General features: G+C 42.1%; 1 protein-coding gene across 4 annotated transcripts in view; it reads right to left on the bottom strand.

Annotated features, from left to right (window-relative positions):
• CDKL5 (cyclin dependent kinase like 5) overlaps nt 1–23939 on the bottom strand; it is a 543213-nt gene that overhangs the window by 7218 nt on the left and 512056 nt on the right. For 3 of the 4 annotated variants that reach the window (XM_082245786.1, XM_082245787.1, XM_082245788.1), the window contains 3 exons: nt 17730–17853; nt 9481–9577; nt 4071–4193 (listed from right to left, as the gene is read on the bottom strand). In XM_082245786.1, the coding sequence (XP_082101912.1) occupies nt 4071–4193; nt 9481–9577; nt 17730–17853 (344 nt within the window). The remainder of the gene's footprint in view (nt 1–4070; nt 4194–9480; nt 9578–17729; nt 17854–23939) is intronic. The other variant, XM_082245789.1, reaches the window with a different exon arrangement.

Below are 23939 nucleotides of genomic sequence, written 5' to 3'. Positions count from 1 at the left end.
TCCTTGAGCAATGGGCAATTTCTGCCTCTCAGATAAGTTTCACAATGACACCATTGTTACTTTTAGCTATCTGTAAGGGGGTAATTCTTCCTAATGATGACAAGAGTAAGGAGCATTCTTCCCACTAACTGTCACTCTAATGTGTCAGGAGTTGTAGATTTTTCGTTTTTAGCAGGGGTTCCCAGAGAATAGAAATTTCTTTCAAGGGTTCTTCTATGTTGAAATGGTTGAGAAAGGCTGCCCTAGAGAATAAAATAGTGGTGGTTGCAATTTTTTAAGTAGCACAATATTTGCGCAGTGTTTTATCAAACACAAATTTTCTGGGAAAAAATACACTAAAATTAATTTTAGTGCAAACAAACACAATATTACACCCAAGTGTTTGGTAGATCAAACTGGGGATCAATTCTATTTGACCCTTTATAATATGCTGTATTTCCATGTATCAACTTATATCCTGTGTGTTTATATAATTCACTTTGATTATTTGGCTGTATATCATGAGTATATTGTGTTTTTTTGTATATGGGGACTTTGCTGCTTTAAGACCTTCCTGCTGTTTGATTCGTGACACTTGGCTGGGCTTTTTTCTCCCTTCCGGTGGGCGTGTGATCTTCTGGGCAGGTGGGAGGCAACCGAAATACACCCAGGACCTCCCCCTACTTACATGGGTTGCGGGCTGGTCCTTGTAGGCCTGACCGTGGCCAGAGTGCACATACGCGGGTCATGCGCACATACAGTACGGAAGATCAGACCCAGTGATGTCACACGCTGATGGCGGTCGGCGTATTGTACGATAACCTGGGTTGGGGACTACATAAGCAGGCACTTAGCCTGCTTACAAATTTAATGAATTTCAGCAAGGAGGGAAACCTTGAAACTAGCAGCTTCAGGTAAGATGCGGCTCATGATTCTTTCTCCATGCCCTTTGGTGTGTCCTGGTTACTTTCCATATGTGTTTAGATGTTACACTAGCCAAGGAATGACAGCTGTGACCCTGGAAGTGACGTAATACAGGAGAGGTTGGGGAACAGATGTTCCCTATGGTTTACCATGCTGTTCATAAATGTACCTTGGTAGACAAATGACTAAAGTTGGTTCCCAGCAATCTGTGCTTTTTCCTTTGCACTGCTCTGTTTGAACATTAGAGATTTAGGAGGCTGGTGGGTTGTCGACTCATTGCTGGCAGGAGGGAAAACAATTACACGTTCTACATACTCTACTGTGCCTACAGCTAAAGAGCGATGGAGGCTTGCTTTAAGACATATTACTACTTTATAAAAATAAGAAATTATTTGAATATTGATAGCCCAACTCATTTTCTTATGCCAACACAGGCTTTCAAAGTCTTTTTTGCACCCAGTGAATTTAATAGCCATATAGAATATCCATAAACTCTTGGAATGCTTAAATATTTCATAGATAACTGCAGAAAAGTCTACAGTTCAGCCATGACAAAGAATAAAATATAAACTGGACCCAACTGTCAGTTCAAATCCTGCACAAACACAATGAAAGTAGAAACAAAATAAATACATATTGCCAAATGATCTGCAGATTTGTTAGAAAGGAAGAGTTCTTTTTAAAGTGGAACTAAACCCACCAATTTACCGGTCTTTCAAAAGAAAGCTCAAGTTAGAAATGTTCAATAATCGTTTGCTAAATCCTTAAAAAAACATTCCAATGCAATTTTATGTAGCGTTCTTATTTGCGTTCTGTCTACTTTCCCATGTGCAGTGTATGCTACATTCAAGGCATGCGTCTGGCATCAACTGTCACAGTTGCCAGTGTTCTTATGTCAGCTCTCAACCAACTTTTCAAACACTCAAATGGCTGGTGTTCTAGCTGGTCACATATGATGCATCACAGCAGCTGCAGATATAATAAGAGGCTAAGATGGCGCCCTCCTCAGTGAATACAAGAGTTTAGTTCCCTTTTAAGTCTGCCAATCTTGCTATTACAGGTGAATAATTCATTTTTATTATATAGACTGGATACATTTGTATGAGTAAAGTATAGTTATGTCCATATTGTGTTTATCAGTTTACACTAATGGCAGCATATGGAATCATTATTAAAATTAAATAATGTACTTATTTTATATTTTACTATGCATTTTTCTCCTAGTGTAGAGTCTAAGCATGCATTCAATTTATAATGAAAATGTGAAACAAGTATACATGATGCAATACAAAATAAAAGGACCCTGCTGCTTAGGCAAAAGCATGCAACAAAGCAGGGTCTGCAAAAGAAGAAGTTTTATGCTTCCCTGTCCAGCTGTCCAACGTATCCTTGCTCCCTTGTAGTTGATTCACTTCCTCCACATTAAACACACTTCCGGGCATGTCAGATGCCTCGTTTACTCTGTGCTCTGTGGCTCCTTCCATTGATCCCTATATCACTATAGGACACAATAATGATGAAGGGGTCAGCAGAAGTAACCACTGTGCGTGGTGGGTGACACAGGAATCCACCACTCCTGGAAGGGTCCAAAGTGGAGATTTTTCAGGCGGCCAATGAACAAAATGAAGATCAGAGTAACATGGGTGGGACAGGTGAAGAACACATGGTGGGACAGGTGAGTGTAAAGTGTCTTCTTTTGCAAGTCCAGCTTTGTTTCATCTTTTTAGGGTTGCTTTAATATGGTAGTGCAAAGTGTACTATGTTTTAAGTGCAGTAACTCTTGGCAACCAATTTAAAAACTGCATTCAACGTTTGGCCCCAAAAATCACACCCACCATGTCTACGGGGTAATTTGGCTTAGCATACTCTCAGCCTGACACTTGTGTTTAAACCTTTAGAAAAGTGCCCTTTAAACTTCTAGGTCCTAAAGGTGATAGGTCATTGACTTAGCAAAGGGCTTTTGCTGCTCAGGATAATTTGTCAAGTTGTCTGCCGAATTTAAAATGCTTGTCGCTTTTCTAAGTTGCTTTTTCATCTCCGAGTGACAAGGGACTGGAAAGATTAAATGTTCCTAATTTGCAACTGTTTTCAAAAGCTAACTTTTCTGCTACAGCTGTTTTGTAGCTCATGTGTCGCCCCTGACAATATTTGAAAAGTATGAGACTGGAACGTTTGGTCTATCTGCAGGAACAACTCATGTGCCATTAATCTGACATCATAAATAATGTCATAGGGTACCATTCGCTATCATAAGCTTCAAGTTTACAACCATATTAGATGACTGGAGCTGTAGTAAATAATAAATCTGATAAATAGTTCTCAAAATAGATTACTTGTAAAGTACTTGAGATACTATAACACAAGCCAAGAGGTACTCAGTAAACATTGTTTTTATATTAAAGGGTACATACTTTTAATGAGTTGAGAAACACTGGTTTATACAAAGCTAACTGATGCTTGGAAAGACCTAACGGCATCTGCTAATGCTTAACAGAAATTTAAAAACAGCCCTTGAGCTTAAAAGAGAGAATGGATCGATGTCAGCAGAGTCAGACAACAATTAAGATATCTACGGCACATCAGCAGATAACCTAGCAGATCAATCTTAGAAGTTATGGGGATGGGAGGATTTCCTTGGTTTCATTTTTTTCAGCCAAACGCCTATTCTTCTTGTGAGTTAAAAGTAATGCAGGACCCATTTACTGGGCACATGCATGCTCATTTGTACAAAAACATGAATTCTTATGGTTGCCGTGGGTTACTGTACTTTAAGATCTTCATTGCTTTTAATGCAGTTTTTTTTTTTAGATAGCCCAAGCAGAACAATAAGATGCTTAATGAATGTGTGAGCACATCACCCCTAGCTATCATAAGGGTGTGAGTGTGCGGTAGCAAAATCTCCCTCAAGTGTTTGGTGGCAATGATGCAATACAGGGCTGCCAAATGCAGCTAAGCAAAAAAAAAAAAAAAGGAGATGGCAAGGATCAGAGCTTTTCATTCGTTAGTGTTACTGCTCCATCTGGCATAGGAAAAGTTCTGTGAAATAGTGGCAAGAATGGGTTACTGGGAAAAGAACGAAAGTCTCTCGACAGCCCATATCCATGCTGTTTCATGTGATGGGAGAGGTATTAATGTTTTATTGCCAGCTTATTTAAAGAAAAAAATACCATTGGCAGATTGACTACAGGCAGCTTTTTCAAAGAAGAACTACTCTTTAAATTGTTCTTTGAACTAAAAAGTGGGAAGAGGCTTTTCTTGATGCTCGGTTTCTCAGACTCTGTAGATTCTGTCTGCAATATAAGATACAAATAAACTAATCGCATAGATAAAGCATTTGTGTTGAAACCTTGTAATAATCAGCAAATTATTATTATTAATATACAGGATTTGTATAGCGCCAATAGTTTGTGCAGCACTTTACAACATGAGGGCAGACAGTACATTTACAAAACAATTCAATACAGGAGGAATCAGAGGGCCCTGCATATTAGAGCTTACAATCTAGGAAATGATGACCTCTATTTCATGCTTACCGTTATGAATAAAAACACATTCAATCACAGTGAATATCTAAGCAGTGACTAATTCAGTTCACTACCACATGGACAGATTGGAAGGAAGGATATTAATGGCTTTATGGGGCAATACAGGCAATTCATCAAAACTGGAGAAGGCAGAATCTAAAGCAACTGTTCATGGCAACCAATGAGCTTCTATATTTCATTCTCATAGCTTAAAGAGGTTGTAAACCCCGAGAAAACTAACAAAAAATAAAAACCTGTAAGACAAAGGCATAATGAGCAATGAGCTAGTATGCATCGCATAGTAGCTCATTATAAAAAAACTTATCTTGGAACGAAGCCCTCCAGTGGCACCCGCACACCACTGAGACAGCTGACATCTTCCCCGGTGTTTCTTTCGGTTTTGCGAGCTCCGGGGCTGTGAGTGGCCGGAGCCGCGATGACATCACTCCCATGTGTTCGTGGGAGCCACCATTTACAGCAAGGGCTCTGAAGGACCGGCACGGAAAGTTGGACCTTCAGAGCACATGCGCCGATGACGTTATTGGCTGCATGCACTCTGAATATCTCCTAAACTTTAGGAAATATTCACAGTGCCTAAAGGTAAGCCTTATTATAGGCTAACCTGGAGGTACAATTACAAAAAAAGACTTTACTTCCTCTTTAAGGTTACATTCGCATGGCAGAGGCTGGAATTTTCAGATTCCTGCTGCTGTTTTTGACAGCTGTGAGTGACTAGTGCATCTAGCAGCTATTAAACCAGATAATCACTAGCTGTGCAAATAGCAAGGAATAGCTGCGGCCACTGATAGCCTGCCATCAAAGTGTATGGGTTCAGCCACTGCAGCTAGCCGCATCACACCTGTCAAAAAAAAAAGCAGCAGGAATCAGTAGATTTCTGGTGATGCCATTGGCACCGTCTTTCTGCCAGTTTTGATAAATTCCCCCCAGTGTTTTTTCTTCTGACACACTGAGACAAAAGGCTTGCTCGGGTTAAAAGCCTCCTATAAGGAGGAGGAAGCATTACTACAGAACTTCTTGAGGGAGCAGACTGGATAATATATTTAAATAATTTTAAAGGAGACTTATTCCTGAGTGAGCAAAGGTTCCATACAGCAAATATTAAGGCTCCATTTACACCTGAGCATACAGTTTTCAGGTGCATTTTGGGGCGTTTTTTGCAGGTGTTTGGACTGGAGGCAGGCTTTGACAGCTAACAAAAATGCTTGTAATCTGACAAAAAAGAAGCTTATGTACTTTTTTGAGATTCAGGCGACAGAACGCTCATATGTGAACAGGGGCCATTGGAATTAAAAGGATTTTCCTTGTTGGGCATTTTGAGACTTCAGAGATGAGCGTTTTACGAGCTGAAAACAGGGCCTAAACAGTATGTGGCCATTAGATTTACCTGTTATCATTCCATAAATCCACTTAAACAGGCTTTTAATTCAGTTAAGCCTGGTACACACTAATAGTTTTTTCTACCCACTGGGTTTAATAAAAAAAACTGATACCGTGTTTCCCCGAAAATAAGACCGGGTCTTATATTAATTTTGGCTACAAAAAACACACTAGGGCTAATTTTCAGGGGATGTCTTATTTATTTACGGTATGTACAATGACGGTCTTAAAGTGACTGTAACCCTAAAATAAATAAGAAAATAAATATCCTGATCCTTTAAAGCATGATGGACAGCCCAGTGCTTGTGCTGTGTAATTTAGTCCTCTCTATGTTCTAAAAAAACCTGGAATAAAACAATAAAATGTTACAAAAACGTTCTTGTGTCCCCTGTCTTATCTTCCCCTGTCAGCTCAGTAGTCCACATTATGACATTCTGTAATCCCACAAATAAACCTTGGATAAAGTCATTGTAAAATTATGTAATCGATTTTGTAAAAAATAAAGTTACAAACGGAGACACACTGCTCATTATATAATCTCTTTACAAAACGGATTACATGTTTTTACAAGGATTTTACTAGGGCTTAATTTTGGGGTGGGGCTTATATTGCAGCCATCCCTGAAAATCACGCTAGGTCTTATTTTCAGGGAAACAGGGTAGCTCCGGTTGGAGCTGTTGTACTAACAATCCAACGTTAGTACAGCGATCTCCCTTGCTGAGCTGTTGTGTTCTGACAGCAGAGAGCGCTGATTGGGAGACGGTCAGCTGCTGGTTTTCCAGCATGCTCGTCTGACAGAAGATGACCAGACATTTGGCCTGTGTGTATAGGGCTTTAGGAGAAGACAGGTGTAGCCAATGTTATATTATGCACCCTAAAAGTACATAAGATGTGATATTTGTCTACTGTATATCACTACCTAAGACTGAATTTGTTACCATTTCAAAACCATGTGTTATAATTTACCTGGACTAAGCTGGTAGCTTTCTGCCCAAACCAGATTAGGAATAGGGTCAATTTACTCAGAAGACTATAAACCTACCATTATGTGTAAGCTGTGGGAGCAAACCCATGCAATCAGTGGAGAAGTCAAATGCCTACAGCCAGAAAACTAGACAGCACTGCTCCAAAAGCCCATCTGACTCTCTCACGCAGGTCAAGGTACGGGTTCTGGCTGAATAGCTCATTCTTGCTACAAATCCTGTAGCAAAAAAAAAAAACATGACCACCACACACTAATCTCGGCTCAGCAATCCTTTCACTGGCACATTTCGAGTAGCATTCCCCACGTGGGTCCATGGTTATGATGCCTTTCACCCTGTATAGGGCTTAGTCATAGAGATACTTGTTCACAGGAAGGGGCTGGGATATCTGAACACCAGTTATTACGGTTCAGAGCTGCATCTGATTGTTAAAAGATCTAGTTATATTGGCTTGTGATCCTCTTTACGCAATATTGCGCCTACTCCAAAAATCTTGTATGATTTTTACAGCGACTTTCATTAACGCAACACACCCAGATTAAAATATACAAGGGTTCTTCAAAGTTTCTGCACTTTTTTTTAACTCTATTAAATATAAAAATGTGCGAAAACTTTTTGAAGTCCCCCTCATACATAAAACAACAAAAACTTCAAACAAAATGTATCTCTATGACTAAACCCTTTACAGGATGAAGTGTGTTGGAGCTACATGGACTCAGGAGGAGGGTGTTCTCCAAATACACTATATTACCAAAAGTATTGGGATGCCTGCCTTTACACGCAAATTAACTTTAATTGCTTCCCAATCTTAGTCTGTACGGTGCAATAATGAATTGGCCCACTCTTTGCAGCTCTAACAGCTTCGAGTCTACTGGGAAGGCTGTCCACAAGATTTAGGCGTGTGCCTATGGGAATGTTTGACCATTCTTCCAGAAGTGCATTTGTAAGGTCAGGCACTGGTTTGCAGTCTCCGCTATAATTCATCCCAAAGGTGTTTTATCGGGTTGAGACCAGGACTCTGTGCAGGCAATTCAAGTTCTTCCACCCCAAACTCGCTCATTCATGTCTTTATAGACCTTGTTTGTGCACTGCATGTGGAAACAGGAAGGGACCATCCCCAAACTGTTCCCACAAAGTTGGGAGCATGAAATAGTCCACAATGTCTTGGTATGCTGACGCCTTAAGAGTTCCCTTCACTGGAACTAAGGGGCCAAGCCCAAAACCTGAAACTTAACCCCACACCATAATCCCCCCTTTACCAAATGATTTGGACCAGTGCAAAAAGCAAGGTCCATAAAGACATGGATGAGGGAGTTTGGGGCAAAGGAACTTGACTGACCTGCACAGAGTCCTGACCTCAACCCGATAGAACACCTATGGGATGAGTGGAGACTGCGAGCCAGGCCTTCTCTTCCACATCAGTACTTGACCTCACAAATGCGCTTCTGGAAGAATGGTGAAAGATTCCCATAGACACACTCCTAAACCTCGTGGACAGCATTCCCAGAAGAGTTGAAGCGGTTATAGCTGCAAAGGGTGGGCCAACTCAATATTGAACCCTACAGACTAAGCCGAGACGCCATTAAAGTTCATGTGCGTTCAAGGGCAGGTGTCCCAATTATTAAGGTAATATGGTGTATGTCCCAATGAAAGGATTACTGAGCTGAGATTGGTGTGCAGTAGCCATATTTGTTTACTACATGTAGAGCAAGCCCAGGAATTACCCCTACAAGGTAGAAGTGCTACACCATATACCACAATATCTGCCAGAAATTATAGCTCTCAAAGTTGTTTTTAGAAAACAAATTACAATAAGTTGAAAATGTTAAGGTTTAAAGGATTTTAGTGTACCACCCATCTAGTTACGTCAACAACACACTGAGGCAATGAAGAGAGAAGACTATTCATTTATTTTTCTTCCTATGGCTTGATACATGCATGTTTAAAGTGCACTTGGCTTTTTTAAAGGATGATTACATCTGTGCATGTATGTGCCTGTCACAATATACAATGGGAACAGCTATTTTAGGAGATGATTCAAGATCCAGTTACATCACAATAGCATTCTGTGAAGCTGTCTAGCAATTAACTGATGTCACTGAGACTTGCCTAAACACAGATATTTGCAAGCCGTGCAACCTGAACATCGCTTACAATAGGGCAGCAGATTTTTTAGGTAGCATCTGCAAGCAATTGAAGGGCACAGTACCACATTTTTTCCAACATAAGGAATATTTTAACCCTTTGAATGTGTTTTTGATATTATTGATATATATGAAAATCAGCTGAATCAGGAAAAAAGTTATGATAGGCTCTGGTGGTGTGCAAACTAAAGGTGACTAAGTGACTGTGGGAGTAATATATACATGATATTAGAACTATTTTCTATTGCTATTTGGTATCATTGCTTTCATTGGAACAATAATGGGCTATCCCCAAACTGTTCCCACAAAGTTGGGAGCATGAAGTTGTCCAAAATGTCTTGGTATGCTGATGCCTTAAGAGTTCCCTTCACTGGAACGAAGGGGCCAAGCGCAAACCCTGAAAAACAACCCCACACCATCTAAAAAAAAACACATTTGGACTTGATACACCCTGTAGCCTGAGGAATGATAAAGACAATAAGAAAAGTCAAATATAAAAAAAAACATATAATATGTGTAACAACTCACAGGTTGGGATTTCTTCTTTTTCTTTTTTATGACTCGGAAAAAACTTTGCTTTTCTTTGTCTTTGATTTGTTCTGAATGGCTTTTTTCTACTCCTTTCCTGCAAGTAAAGAACAACTGTGAATTATGAAAAACTGATCATTTAAAACATGTTTTCCTTTTCATAAGCTACATTAAACAATGCTATGGCCAATCACTACAAGACTGACACTGTAATGCATTATTATGAACCCTCTTTTTCAAACTTTATTACATGTAAATCCCAACTGATATTTTTTTCTGTCCATCAAGAGATTCTGGAAGGCTGTGTGAGTGGCTGCTTCTTTTGAAGGGGTTCATCCATGAAAGCACCACCACAAATGTTTTCCATCTGTTCTTACTGGTTAGGCATTAACCACTTTACCACCGGAGGATTTTGCTGTCTTACGTCTGGGCCACTTTTTGCGATTCTGCACTGTGCGAATTTAACTGACAATTGCGTGGACATGCAATTTATGTCCTTTTTTTCCCACAAACAGAGCTTTCTTTTGGTGGTATTTGATCACCTGTGTGATTTTTACTTTTTGCGCTATAAACAAAAAAAGAGCGACAATTTTGAAAAAATAACAATATTTTTCAAATTTTTTTATATGAAATCCCCCCCCCCCCCCCCGAAAATGTAAAAATCAAAATTTTTTATAATTTAGGCCAATTTGTTTTCTGCTACATATTTTTGGTAAAAAGAAATCGCAATAAGCGTATTTTGATTGGTTTGCGCAAAAGTTATTGCGTTTACTAACTAAGGGAAAGATTTCTGTCGTTTTTGGTGTTTTTTTTTTTTTAACGAGTAATGGCGGCGATCTGCAATTTTTTTTGCGGGACTGCGACATTGCGGCGGACAGATCGGACCCTTGACTGACATTTTTGACACTTTTGGGGTTACCAGTGACATTACTACAGTAATCAGTGCTATAAATATGCACTGTTACTGTAAAAATGACACTGGCAGGGAAGGGGTTAATTTTATTGGAGAGGGAGGGGTTAATGTATGCCTGGTGCTTACTGACGTGTGTGGGGGGAGGTGACTGAGTGACACAGGGACAGATCGCAGGTTCAGCTATGCTGAACCCTGCAATCTGACCCTGCCTGTCACTTAGGAGATCCACCCGCTTTGTTTACACAAGCAGGTGGATCTCCAGACTCGATTCCCCGACAATCGGGGAAGAGCGGCGGTGAATACCGCCGCTCCTCCCCTGGCCCGACTCCCGCTGTGACTGAATACAGCGGGAGCGAGCCCTCCGGCGGCACGCGCGTGCGCCGCCGAGAAGGGGGAGTGTCTGGCGACGTAGGCCTACGTCGTCAGACCTACAAGAGCCACTTTGCCGCAGTAGAGCTCTAGTGAGCAGCGGTAAAGTGGTTAAATTTAGGAAACTGAGCAGACTAGTACAGTGGTAAGAGGTACACAACAAATTACATCTGTTCAGTAAGTACTCAGCACTCTTTTGGAGATGAAGACTCCATGGTTGTCATCCTTATCCTTTCCTCACTACTTGAGGTGTAAGAGACCTGAAACAAGTTTGTGCATATCAGGTGTTACGACTCCTGATATGTACATACTTGTTCTGGGTCAGTGCCTCACTAACTAATTCAGCAGATCATAGCCTGGAGCTTGCAACTTCAAAACCAAGTAAGTAATGCCCATATTCCTAGTGTGACAGGTTCTCTGTTAAATGCCATTACCCATATTCACATCACATCTGTGCTATCTCAGAGGTCAATACAGTCTACAGCTACTGTTCCTTTATTGTCCACTAGGTGTCTCCAAGAACACATGGTTCAGACAATGCATATTATTCTGCATTTTGATGGGCCCAAGCAGCATCGCATTTAACTAAATTATTGCAAATTTCCAATTTTATTGTCTCTTACTGCCCTATTTGAGTACATTTTATACATCTCTTTACCTTACACAGTATTCCCTCTTCTTCACTATTATCTCCTCTCTCCTGTTTCACTGTCACCTTGGCGTGTATGAAGTTGGCAGTAATCCAGTACTTTAGACGCAACAGCTAGACACGCGTTGAACACCCTTCTTATCCCCTGTCCGTGTGTGTTCAAATGCACAGATAATTGCAAGTAGTCACTGAGAAACATAGACAGCAGTATTTCTCTTATGCTGCATTGCAAGGATAATCTGTCTCTCTGCTGATCTGTATCATGAAGCAAATAGACAGATTATGTGCCTTATATCTTCCCAGTTTGTATATCAAATTTGGTTTACAAAGTGTTAAAAAACTATCCAACATATTGTCTGAATGCACCTGACAAACATATTGGTGCTTGCGCTCAGCATTCATTTACAGTCACTTCCAGGTGGGCTGAATAATCTCTTCAAACACTCCAACTGAATGGAGAAACAGGTTCATTATATTTTTACTGAAGCTCAGCAAGATTCCTCTGAGAATGCAGCTATGTATTCCTGTGCTTAGGATTTCATAGATAACAAATTCAGACTTTTTATTTCTTCCACTTGTGACATGGAAAGCATGAAAATACAGTGCTTTGCATAAATATTCATCCCTCTTGTACTTTCCCCATTTTGTAGTGTTAAAACATGGAATTAAAAAGATTTAACTGGGTGGGTGGGGGCTTATGACATTGCTTTACACAAAATAGCTGGAACAAATAACCAGTTTTCTAAATTTTTTTGCTAATAAACCGAAAAGTCTTGACTGTATCCTCTCCTTTGCTGTGTAACCCCTACATAATCTGCTGCAACAGATTATTACATATTTAGGAAAATGGGGTCTCTATCTATGTGAATTTAAAGTGTCACATGGTCTTTAACCCCTTTATTACAAATATAAAGAATAAAGCTGCGCTAAATTGAAATAAATGTTATTACAACATATGCATAAATGTGAAATGAAACAGTGAACAATCTGAATCAAACTGCGATACCACAGCATCCATAAAGAAATATCATAGTGTTCATAATTCAAAAATCATCAAAAGAAAGATAAGATAAAGTCCAAATAAGAAGTGCAGGGTGCAAGAAACGGAAATCCTCCACCGCAATAGTGTGACTTCTTCCTCGATCAGTGATAAATGCCAAAGCCACGCTATGCGCTTACCAGAAAGAAGATGCAATAAAGCCCTTCAGTGAACTCATATGGTATGGCTCCAATCCGCTCCAATGGTTAACACTCTAGCCTCATTTGCCGGTCCAGCCCAGCGGCGAGCCGCGATCAGGAACCAGCACCGCAATGCAGACAACCCAAGTCCAGCACACTCCAGCGTACACCATAAAAAGATGGAGGCTACAGATAGTGAAGTGCGTAGGCACAAAATTTATTATATAAGGTAAAAAAAACTCACATGAAATAAAGAAAAAAAGCGCTATTATCAGCGGAATCCAAAAGGACCGCAGCTGCCAAACTTCCGGGTATCACGTGGTGATGTCAGCACGCCTTCCCGATGCTTTTCGTCATAGATGACGTCTTCCTGGGGACGTCACAGGGGTGGGCTCTACAGTGACTGATCACTGTGATAATCGGAGGCTATCACAGTGATCAGTTCTGGAACATTACTAGGAGAAACCTCGAAGCTCTCAGTGAGAGTTTGGTCCTGTGCTGGGAGTGCACTGTGTAGCGTGCTTTCAGCACAATCATAGTGGTGCATATATGAAGCCCCACGAAAGAAGTCCCACACACATCAAGGGTCTAAATAATATATCTGTATCTGAAGGGCCCTAGGAAGTTTTGAAGACAATGAGGCTGATTCACACCAAAAAGAAGTGAAGATTAACTTATTCAATAATATGAAAAGCAAACTCTTTTTTATTTTATATGCATCGTATTGGATCATTGAAGAGAATCTTCTCTTTTATGTGTGAACAATCACAACTTTTTAATTAAATCAACTTCCATATCATACTGAACTGCATGATGAAGAGTAAGGAGTTCTAGGTTTTCAGGTTTTCTGTTCTTTTTAAATAAAGTCCTATTGAAACAACATTTATATGACATAACTGAAACAATTAGTAATAACCTAGGACGCTTCTGATGACGTCTAATGACGAAACGCGTAGAGCGCTATTACGTCGCTTCCATTACTGGGCTTTGGAACGCATTGCTTTCCGGTAAACCGCTTTCAAAGCTCTGATTCACCATTATCCTTGTGAGTACCCTGTTTTATATTTGAATAAATCTTTTTACCTACGATATCGCACTATATGGTCCCTCCTTGTCTTTATATGTTTGGTACACCTCACAACTCGAGGACAACTAGCATTGAGGATCAGTTTGGTACAACGGACTCCCTATCCAGGAATTTGAGCCCTCTAAGAAACTCCAGTGATTGAGATTTACCCTAAAGAATACTCTGATTATATCTTGGCTCATTACCCCTGTGTGGGGTGGTTCTGTCTGGTGAGTGCATTATTTACTAGCGGGACCACGAGCACTCCAACTTCACTTTATCCCTTGGGAAACAGCATGAGTATTGACCTCTTCACTGGATGTGCATGATTATAAGGACTTGTTTGGAACACCTGACTGTCCACTATATTTATTTATTGTAGCACTTTATGCACTAAGTCCCTATTATTCAGGTCTGGATGTGCATGAATACAAGACTTTTCATTTATACCTCTCTGGAACACCCGATTGTTCACTATTTATTTATCTATATTTATTTAGTTGCGATATACTGTAGCACTTTTTGCACCAAGTCACTATTTATTACCTTATTATTACGCAATATTGTCTGGCTGGGACAAATTGCATCAACATCTGCACTGAGTCACTCTATTTTACACTTATGTACTGCTGGGCATTTCACTTTTATGACTTTGTTACTATTTTTGATCACACTTTAATATAATCACTTATTTACGCTGCTATTTTCCCACTGGCCTACTGAGAGTTGGAATACTTGATTTAATGTTTTTATTACTGACACTTTGTCTAATTACAAAACTTCCTTATACAACACCTGACCCCATCTCCCTAGGCAGCGCCAACATCCCTTATCCTCCTTTTTACATACTCATATAGCCTTTGGGTTTTATTTTAGGGAGGCTGCAGCTGTTTCTTTTACCTTAGCGCGGGACCCCTTTTCTTATTTTTTCTTATTTAATTAATAATAACCATCCACTAGACATGATATGTGGGAAAAGACATCAAGTGAAACAAACCACAATGTCTATCAAACATTCAAACATAGTTAAACTATATATAAGATAAGGGGAAAGGACTGGGGGTAAGGCTGGAGTCATTATGACTGTTGATTTTGGGGGTTTTGGATGAGAAAGGTGTATTTATAGTTGAAAGGAAGAAGTATGGTGTAAGGGAGGTGAATGGGGGAAGGTGGGGATTGGAACAAAGATAGAGTGGGTGCAGAGAGGGAGTGTGAGAAAAGAAGGAGCAGGAAGCAGAATGGGAGTGTAGCAGTGCGATGCCCCACCAGGGTGATGATAACCCAAGGATTCCCAACCAGACAGGTTGAGGGGCTCCAGGGGGGTTGCTTAATTAGTAGGAAACTGGCTTTTCAGTTTCCTCATTGTTTAGAAAAATCTATTTTGGGACCTAGAACCTGGAGATTTCTTAGAGATCAGGGTGGGATGAACTCTTCAGTCCTGGGTCCAGGTTTTTAGAACCACCAGCACACTAATTGGTCAGGTGTGTGTTAGTCTTTTTGTAGAGACCATGGTTCTGGGTTACACTCTCCCAAGGAGTTCAGGTGTGCAAGGTAGGAGCCAGTGGGGTGCATGAGTGCACTGGAAAAGACAGAGACCCAAACCTAAGGCCAGAGAAGCAAGGGGCTGTTAGCTTTGTGGACAAGGATTGGTGAGAAAATGATCTATAGGAGACAGACGAGGGCCTAAAGTGAAAGGCCACAGTGGCAATGTTGCATGTGTAAGCCAGGAGGCTGAATCTACATTTACTTGGTGTTGATGGTGAAAAACCCACTGCGTGAGAAATTGATGTTGTATGGACTTTTTGTGTTTTTCTTTAACCACTTAACAACTGCCTGCCCCCATTGTACTGTAACAGCAGACACTGTAAGCAAAGTGATGTACTGGTACGTCAACTCAGCTTAAGTTCAGACTATCTATGCTGCACAAATGAAGCAAATTAGATTCAACTGTTCATTCTCTCACTTTCAAGAGCTTATTGTTTAAAACTATCCCTGGAAAAGTTAAAAAAAATTCCCATGCTCACAAAAAAATTGAAAATAAAAAAGTCTGTTCTGGGTCTGGAACCATCCCCTAGTTGCATATTCATGGTACAGCTCCCCAAGGAGCCCTCCCCTCCAGAAGAAACCAAGTATGAGGTCCAAATCTCGAGCAATAGTCTGTTTCATTTAAAATGCTTGAAAAAAAAGAAACACATGCCATTCAAATAAATTTTCATAATGCGTGTAATTGTGGAAGATTTATAAATTTCTCTTTAAATAGTTTCTCAACAAAAACCTCCTTTTTTCTGAAATACATTGAAGCTTCAGGAATGATAGCATGTTCAATTATTCACAACATTAAGTCAGCGCTATGGCAGGAATCCCAAGAGTAATGACTGCTAAGAGTCACAACCAGTGACCTCATTTTGAAGCTTCCCTTCCTAACACGGGAAACACACTTATTATCTTAGCTCCACTTGTTTAAATTCATCAGGCAAGTGCTGTGCGTGTAGCTAGGCTGCAATAAATAATAAACCAGAAAAGAGATGTAGGCAGTGCACCTTTTTGTCCAACTCTATAGGGAGCTGCTATTATGATTTCAGGATTATTAACAGATGGTAAAGACTGGATCACATTTCATAAGTCTGCTGCCTTGCATTTAATAGATACTCTACAAATATTCTGTTGTCAGACTATAGATAAAAGGGGATAAATGTTCTTACTGGGGCTAAACATAAGACACATTGTTTATTTTCATTGCTTAAAGTAGAACTAAGGTCAAACTATTAAATCACATACATTATGTAGGCTGCTATATCAGTAGGAAAGGTCTCTTGTCTTTTAAGTACCTCTGGAACATGTTGTAAATACCTGTTGATCCTGCCAGTAAAACCACTGGATAGAAGGACAACATTCCTTCTTCTACAGCGCATTCACCATGGCTGCTGCAGCTGCCTAGATTTTGGCATTGTTGACAACCCTATCAGTAATTTGCTATACCTAGCTCCACCGTAAGCCCTTTGGATTGACAACGCACTCCTCCTTGTAGGAACTTAGTGAAATGATGTAAAAGCCCTGCACAGTCCCACCCACCCTATCCAGCACTGATTAGCATGAGAAATATTGCTTTCCAGCTGCATTTATCATTAAAAACATTTATATTTAATATGCCAACTTGCCTTGAAAATGCCTGATTATCACTTTGACAGAATAAAACAGAGGCTTTAGATGGGTTTCAACCTATCTCACAAACAGACAATCTAAAGCCTTGGACACACTATGAGCTCTGGTCAGCTCTGGTCGGAGCCCCTGTACTAACTATGTGAAGTTAGCATAGCGATCTGCCCTGCTGAGCTGATGTGTTCTGACAGGGGGTGTCCCCCCTGCCAGAACACTCTGATCACCACTCTCCGCCATTGGCTGAGAGCGCTGATCGAGAATTGGTCAGCTGCTGGTCTTTCCTGGTCTGACTGACTGACATATACATGGCCTGAATGTCAGCTGTTTTTTTTGAACCAGCTGATGTCTCCCAACATTTGGCCTGTGTTTACCCATGTAGCCTAACTGACCTAATGAGATAAAACAAGAAAAGAAGCTAGGTTGGGTGTAGATTTAAACTGGACTGCCCTATATTTCATACTAAATAATCAGAAGCAGCTGTAAAATAACCGACTTAGCACTCACTCCTACCTATAAAATATAATTGAAAGCAAAACTACGCATTATATTAGGATTGTTGAGATTTAGTCTAATACATTGCATCATAATTTTTATGTTTCAGAGCAAAATTGATAAATTGGTAGGTTAGCTTTCTAAAACATACTATATGTTTGGAGCAGGACTAAGAACCTTCCTACCTCCTAGTGGTAGAGCACCAATTTAGAAATGTACCCCCTCAGATAAAAAAAAAGCATTACAATATATCAGTGTGCAGTACTACAGCTTCTAATTAAATTTTTATAGCATTAATAAAATATATGGACCAAAATGAGCAATTAACTATTTAGAAATATTTTAAAACTGTCTAATGCACAACACTGCCTTAGCATCACTGCAGAATCTACTAACAGTGAAAAATAAAAACAGATGCTCACCAGTGATCGAAAGTAGTCTGTCTCTTTGAGTGATTTGTTCCTGCACTGTTGTCAACTGGGTGTGAAGAACTACGGTTTGACACGCTATTTTCATGAAAATTTCCCTCTGGACGAGGTGATGGAACTATGGAGAAGAAAATGGTAACACATCAGAAGTACAATACATGAAAAAATAAAAATACAGATGTGAGAGAAAAAAGTTACAGTCCAAATAATGCTCTTATACTTGCTAGATAGCAATATTGTGTGAGGTTATGGCTATTGCCACATTATCCACAGCAAGAGCATTATAGAGAACATATTTACATCTGATCACTTTCATTGCAAATCCACAAAAGTCTGTTCTTCTATCTGTGAACCCTGAACAGTAGTAGATTAACAACTACTAACTTTCAAATTAATGGCTCTGGTCCCCCTTCCACACCTCACTACAAATCCCATCAGTGCGATAGGCCTTGCTAATACGGACACGCGGGAGGTAGGTCAAGGGGTTGGTCAAAGCCAGTGAAATAAAAAACAGCCACTGTTGTAGGGGCCGAATAGTCTAATTATCCATGCTGGTTTAGGTGCTGAGGTAATTAGCATGGTAATTATAACATTGTCTAGGTGTGGATTCCCATTCACTTATTGTTTCTATCCAGATGACTAGTTAATTATGTTTCTGTGTGCAGTTTGTATTGTTAAGGTGATATGATCAGGAGGGGGATGTCCTCCTGTGTGTAGTATATATTCTGTGTGAGTTTGTTCAATAAACAGTTCCAGATCTTATACAAGCTATTCTTGGCTAGTCTTGTATATCACAGCGATAATATCTGATATCTCTGTTCAAGACTGGAGCAAGCAGTATACTGACGGAAGCACACAAGCACACTGTGGGTCGGTAGTGTCACATTAGTGGCAAGCGGTGGGATGCTTCCTGCAGTCTGGGACATCCAAACCTCCACTTGGATCCAAGCTCCGGATAGCAGAAGAGAGGAGGTACAGATACCAGCCGCCATAGAAGAGGAATCCAGAAGGAGGTTGAAGAGATGCAGATACAGCACAGGGGACCAGTGTCGGAGCAGGTCCTGCTACGATCGTATGATTCAATCCACTGGAAACTCTGGAAGGAAACGCTAGCCAAGGAAAAATCATCCCCTCCATCCAGGAAAAGTACTGGTAGCAGTATGGATTGCGGGTGCTGTTTTTTGGGAGATAAACCGCACAAGGAGCAGACAGCTGAGTTAAGCAGGCTGGTCTGGGCAGAGATGCAATTGCAAGAGAGCTATAGAGCCTTCCTGTGGCATGTATCCCAAGCATGCCCTTGGATAGCGGATGACAGCCCAACTGAAGGCTTTGGCTACGGCGGCCTGGGACTGTTGTATGGGAAGCGGTCAGGGGACCCAAACTTTGGGAGCGATCTGGAGTGGCAATTCCTTGGAGGAAATTATGGATTAAAGAGAAGTGTGCCTGAGCATCTCCGAAGTGCTCTGGGCACTGGAATATATGGAGTTTCTGGCTGTTCAGGAATGGGAGCTGCAGATTGCCTACAGACGGCTGCTAGACTCTGCTCAGCACTAGGGCTGGGCTCCCTTTGCCTGGCAATATCCAGAAGTACCAGTTGACATTCTGGAAATCCTGGCTGAAGAGTCGGCAATGTGGCACAGTAACCCACAGCTATGAAAGTGGAGCTCTTATGGCGGATATGTTTCTGCACAGGGTGAACTTGAATGGAGGAGTTTGTCTGTCCAGCAGCTGGATAAAAGGTACATGAGATTGAGTAGCTAGCTCATCTGTCCAGCTGAAATTCAAGTGCTTGGGAGAAGAGGAAGCCCTCCTCATTCCCCAGCCACAGATTACAGAAAACAGGGATTTAATTGATTTGTCAACAGAGGATGTTATGGATGATAAATCACCCACCAAAGTGTTGCCACTGGGTCCAAGTGCCACCAGCCCGTGCCCTAGACTTTCAGCAATTCCAGAGGCTGGGGATTTAATAGACTTTTCTGCTGAGGAAGAACAACCTGGTGAGCCTCCAGCAGAAGAGCTGGCATCAAGGCCAAATATACCTGATCTCTGTCCAACAACAACAGCAGCTTCAGCCTCTCTGAGAGAAGAGGCAGCTTGCCTTTCTGCTACACCACTGACAGGGACATGGGATTTCCAGCCAGCAGCATCTATGGAGTTACAATAAACTTCTCCAGATGAACAACTGGACAGAGGGTCAAAGAACTCTGCCCCACACCTGCGCAGTTCTGGAGGGCCAGGGTGAGAAGGTGACAGTCACTCCCCAGCAGCAGATCCGGATCAAGGGGGAGAAGGGAGAAGAGGTTGTCATCCTCCCTCCCCAACAGTCAGCCAGAGTGGAGGAAACAGTCTTACCTTCCCAGCCAGGATCTGTACACTTGGGAGAAAGGTTGTCCTAACAGCCAGATGAGGGTAAGGAAGATGGAGCAGCCGACTCCCCTTCCCAGCAACAGACGGTGCCCCAGAATGAGGACAACAACCCAGCAGAAGAGCTGGCAACAGAGCCGAGTGCTGCTGGCCTCTGCCCTCAACTAACAAAGGATGGATTTCCTGAGAAAGTGGATAGGACTACAGCCTCCACCTGTATACCCCAGGGATGCTGGCCAGTCGGCCCAGATCCCCAACAGCATGACAAAGTGAGCCCAGCCACCCAGTCTCTCCAGCAGCTGAAATGACTCCAGGGAGAAGGGCCAGTGCATGCTCCTCCCCAGCGGCGAATATGTTCTACAAGAGAGGCAGAGGTTGGCTGGGTGAGTAATGCTCTGTTCTGGACAATTTGTTTGGGGTACTGTGTGGGTACAGGTATTGGGGGACTGGAACTATGGATTAACTTCCAAGTCAACCTGTCTGGGGTCTCCTCCTGTGTTTGTCTCCTTCCGAAATGGGAGACATGTGATGGGAGTCACTTTGGTTGGGGGGCCCGTAGAACCCAGCTTACCTTAGAGAGGTTGGGAAATCCCTCTCTCAGTTTCCCAGGTCCCTCTTATGTGTAAGTCACCCTGTGTCTATTGGGGCACAGGGTGACTGAGAAAATGATGGACAACTACTTATTGGACACTGAGAATATGGTTTGGATTACTTCAAATGGGAAAATAATATTTATCCACAATATCCCTCTATGATACATTAATTCCACTGTATCAGAATGATAGAACATTGTATGAGCTTTGCCATATAGCCTGTTGTAGACCGTTGCCATGAAGTCTGTGACTCCTGAATAATCAAAGCTTTGCTTAGATGTGGATTCCATGGTTAATTGTTAATTGGAACACCTATTGTCTCTGCTAGCAAACCCTTGTGGGATGTGTTTATACTTTTAATAATGTGTTCTTTGTATTCACTGTTGTAGAGGCCGAATAGTCTAGTCATTCAGGCTGGTTTAAGTGCTGAGTTAATTAGCATGTTAATTATAACACCGTCTAGTTGTGGATTCCCATGCACCTATTGTTTCTGTCTAGATGACTAGTTAATTATCTCAGGTTAATTATGTTTCTGTGTGCAGTTTGTATTGTTAGGGTAATATGATCAGGAGGGGGATGTCCTCCTGTGTGTGGTATATATTCTGTGTGAGTTTGTTCAATAAACAGTTCCAGATCTTATACAAGCTGTTCTCGGCTAGTCTTGTAAATTATTGTGATCATATCTGATATCTCTGTTCAAGACGGGAGGAAGTGGTATACTGATGGAAGTACATGAGCACATTGTGGGTAGGTAGCATCACAGCAGGAGAAAGATACACAAGATAATTTAGAATCCTGAGGTGTTAGACAGAAAAAGAGATCTGGTGTCCCACAGCAGGGGATCCCTACACCACAATTTAAGTATTCTTTTTCATTGCGTGGGTGGGTGGAAGCGAGCATGCCATTTATTCTTCTGTGGCTAACTGCACATTCACTACTCTTAGTATACAGAAGAGATCCAGCTTAAAACACTGGACAAAATTTCCAACTGGTTTAAGCTTGTCAAGCTGCTATGGAGTTGAGTTTGGGGAGCATCAAAACAAGCAGAACTTTAAAAGTGATCTAGAAAAACGAGAAGAAGAGGGAGGAAGTAGAAGAGGAAGAAGGAAGGAAGGAGGAGGAAAGGAGAGAGGGGGGGGATGGTGATCAAGCCACAAGGGGGGAGGGGAGTGGAGTGGGGGAGGGAGGGAAGGGGAGATGGGAGAGGTGGCGAGGAAGGGGAAGGGGAGGGGGGGGAAGAAGATAGGAGGAGAAGAAGAAGGAGAAAGGGGGGGGGGGAAGGGAGGATAGGAGAGGGATAGAGAGGAGTGTAAGGGAATGAGGAGCGGAGGAAAGGAGAGAGAGAAAGGGAGACAGCTAGAGGGGTATGTGTCCACTCTGAGGAGATTTGCGGATATTAACATAGTCAGCAAGATTAGCACTACTCGAGTTATGAGCACCCACTGCCGAGTCTGGAAAAGAACAAGAATGCAATATAACATGTGGGGAGGGGGAGCAAGGGGGGAAATAGGAAAGGGAAGGATGGGGGGGGGGGTCAGCTCATAGGAAGTCATAAATGCACATTTCAGCATAGGTACTCTAAGAATTGAACCGTTACATAAGTATAATATAGATCTCAGTTACCAGATAACCAGGAATGCCATAGGGACCATTGTGTGTCAAATTCCTGTCCTCTACCCGCCTTGCGGGCCAACACCCCCTCATATGCCTGATTAGTCTTTACTAGTTCCAGTACCGCAGACACCTTGGGTGTCTCATCTGCCCTCCACTGTCGGGCTATGGTGCTCCTGGCAGCTAAGAGGATGTGTGTAACCACGTTCCAACAGTCCTTGGGGAAGCGGTCAATACCCAAGTTTAAGATCGCCAGTGCCGGAGAGGGGCGGGTGAGCACTCCCGTAATGGCCGAAATAACTGTAAACAATTTGTTCCAGAAGCTAGTTAGATTTTTACATGACCAAAATACATGTTTCTCCGCAGCCTCTCCAGCACAAAGGCGAGTACTCTGGGACGAACTTAGAGAGGCGATAGGGGGTAAGGTACCATCTCAAGTTTATTTTTTGGGAGAGCTCCCAATGGTTGGCACAGGAGGAGGCAGACCTGATGGAGCGGAGGGCAATGCGCCATTGGTCATCCGTAAACTTTTCCTCCAAGTCCGCCTCCCACTTCTCCAAGGGGGGAGTCTTGCAAAAGTCCAATTTTTGCTGAAAGCAGTTATAAAACAAGGAAGTTCCCTTAGCGGAGCGCGAGTCCCCTGTGAGATACAACCAGCCAGAAGAGGGCAGATAGATATGCGGAGACGATAATGTGCGGAGCAGGTGTGCAATTCTGATGTATAAATAGTATTCATGGCAAGGGAGCCCAAACTCACGTTGCAGTTGGGGGAAAGGCTTGAGGGAGTCTTTGATCAAAAGGTCATCTACGGTTGACATACCCCGCCCCGTCCAGCTCCCAAGAGAAACGTGTGGTATCACCAGTTCTAAAACCTTGAGCGAATTTCCTCCACGCCAGGAGGGAGGCCTGGACTGTCAACGGCAGGTCGCGTAAAGGGAAAGGCCTCCACCTGTCAGCCAGGAGCACCGACCGCAGGGACCAGGGGGTACAGAATTCCGCCTCTATTGCGCTCCAGGGGGTCCCGTGTGTCGAGGACACCCAGGAACGCAGCTGGGCCAACTGGGAGGCCAACAGATAGTCACCAATATCCACCATACCCATTCCCCCCGCGGACCAGTGCCTGACCAACAGATTATGGGTGCTCCTCGGTCGTTTGTCCCTCCACACCAATCCCTTCAGAGCGGCCTGAAGCTGCAAAACATATTTACGTGGAATGGGTACGATCAGTGATCTGAAAATATAAAGAATTTGGGGCAAGAGGATCATTTTGAACGAGGCAAGGCGGCCCGACCAGGTGAGTTCAGTTTTAGATATACGGTGACTTTCAGCAGAGATCTTAGTAATCAAGGGTGGCAGGTTAGCATTAGCCAACTGGGATACCTTAGGGGTTAGGTGGATACCTAAATATGGAATGCTATGCGTTTTCCATGTGTAGGGATATAGTTCACGCAGTTTAGCACACAAGTGTGGGGGGACGGACATTGGCAAAATCAGGGACTTGGAGAAATTGACCTTGTAGTAAGATACGAGGCTAAAGCGTTGAAGGATCTCGTGAGTGGCCTTCAGGGAACGAGCAGGGTCCGTCAGGAAGATGATAACATCATCTGCAAAGAGATTGACCACGTGGTGGCGT

The sequence above is a fragment of the Pelophylax lessonae genome (assembly GCF_965119305.1).
Source record: "Pelophylax lessonae genome assembly, chromosome: 2".
Lineage (NCBI taxonomy): Eukaryota > Metazoa > Chordata > Amphibia > Anura > Ranidae > Pelophylax > Pelophylax lessonae.
The sequence above is the reverse complement of the archived record's forward strand: the minus strand, read 5'-3'. Positions and strand labels throughout refer to the sequence as shown.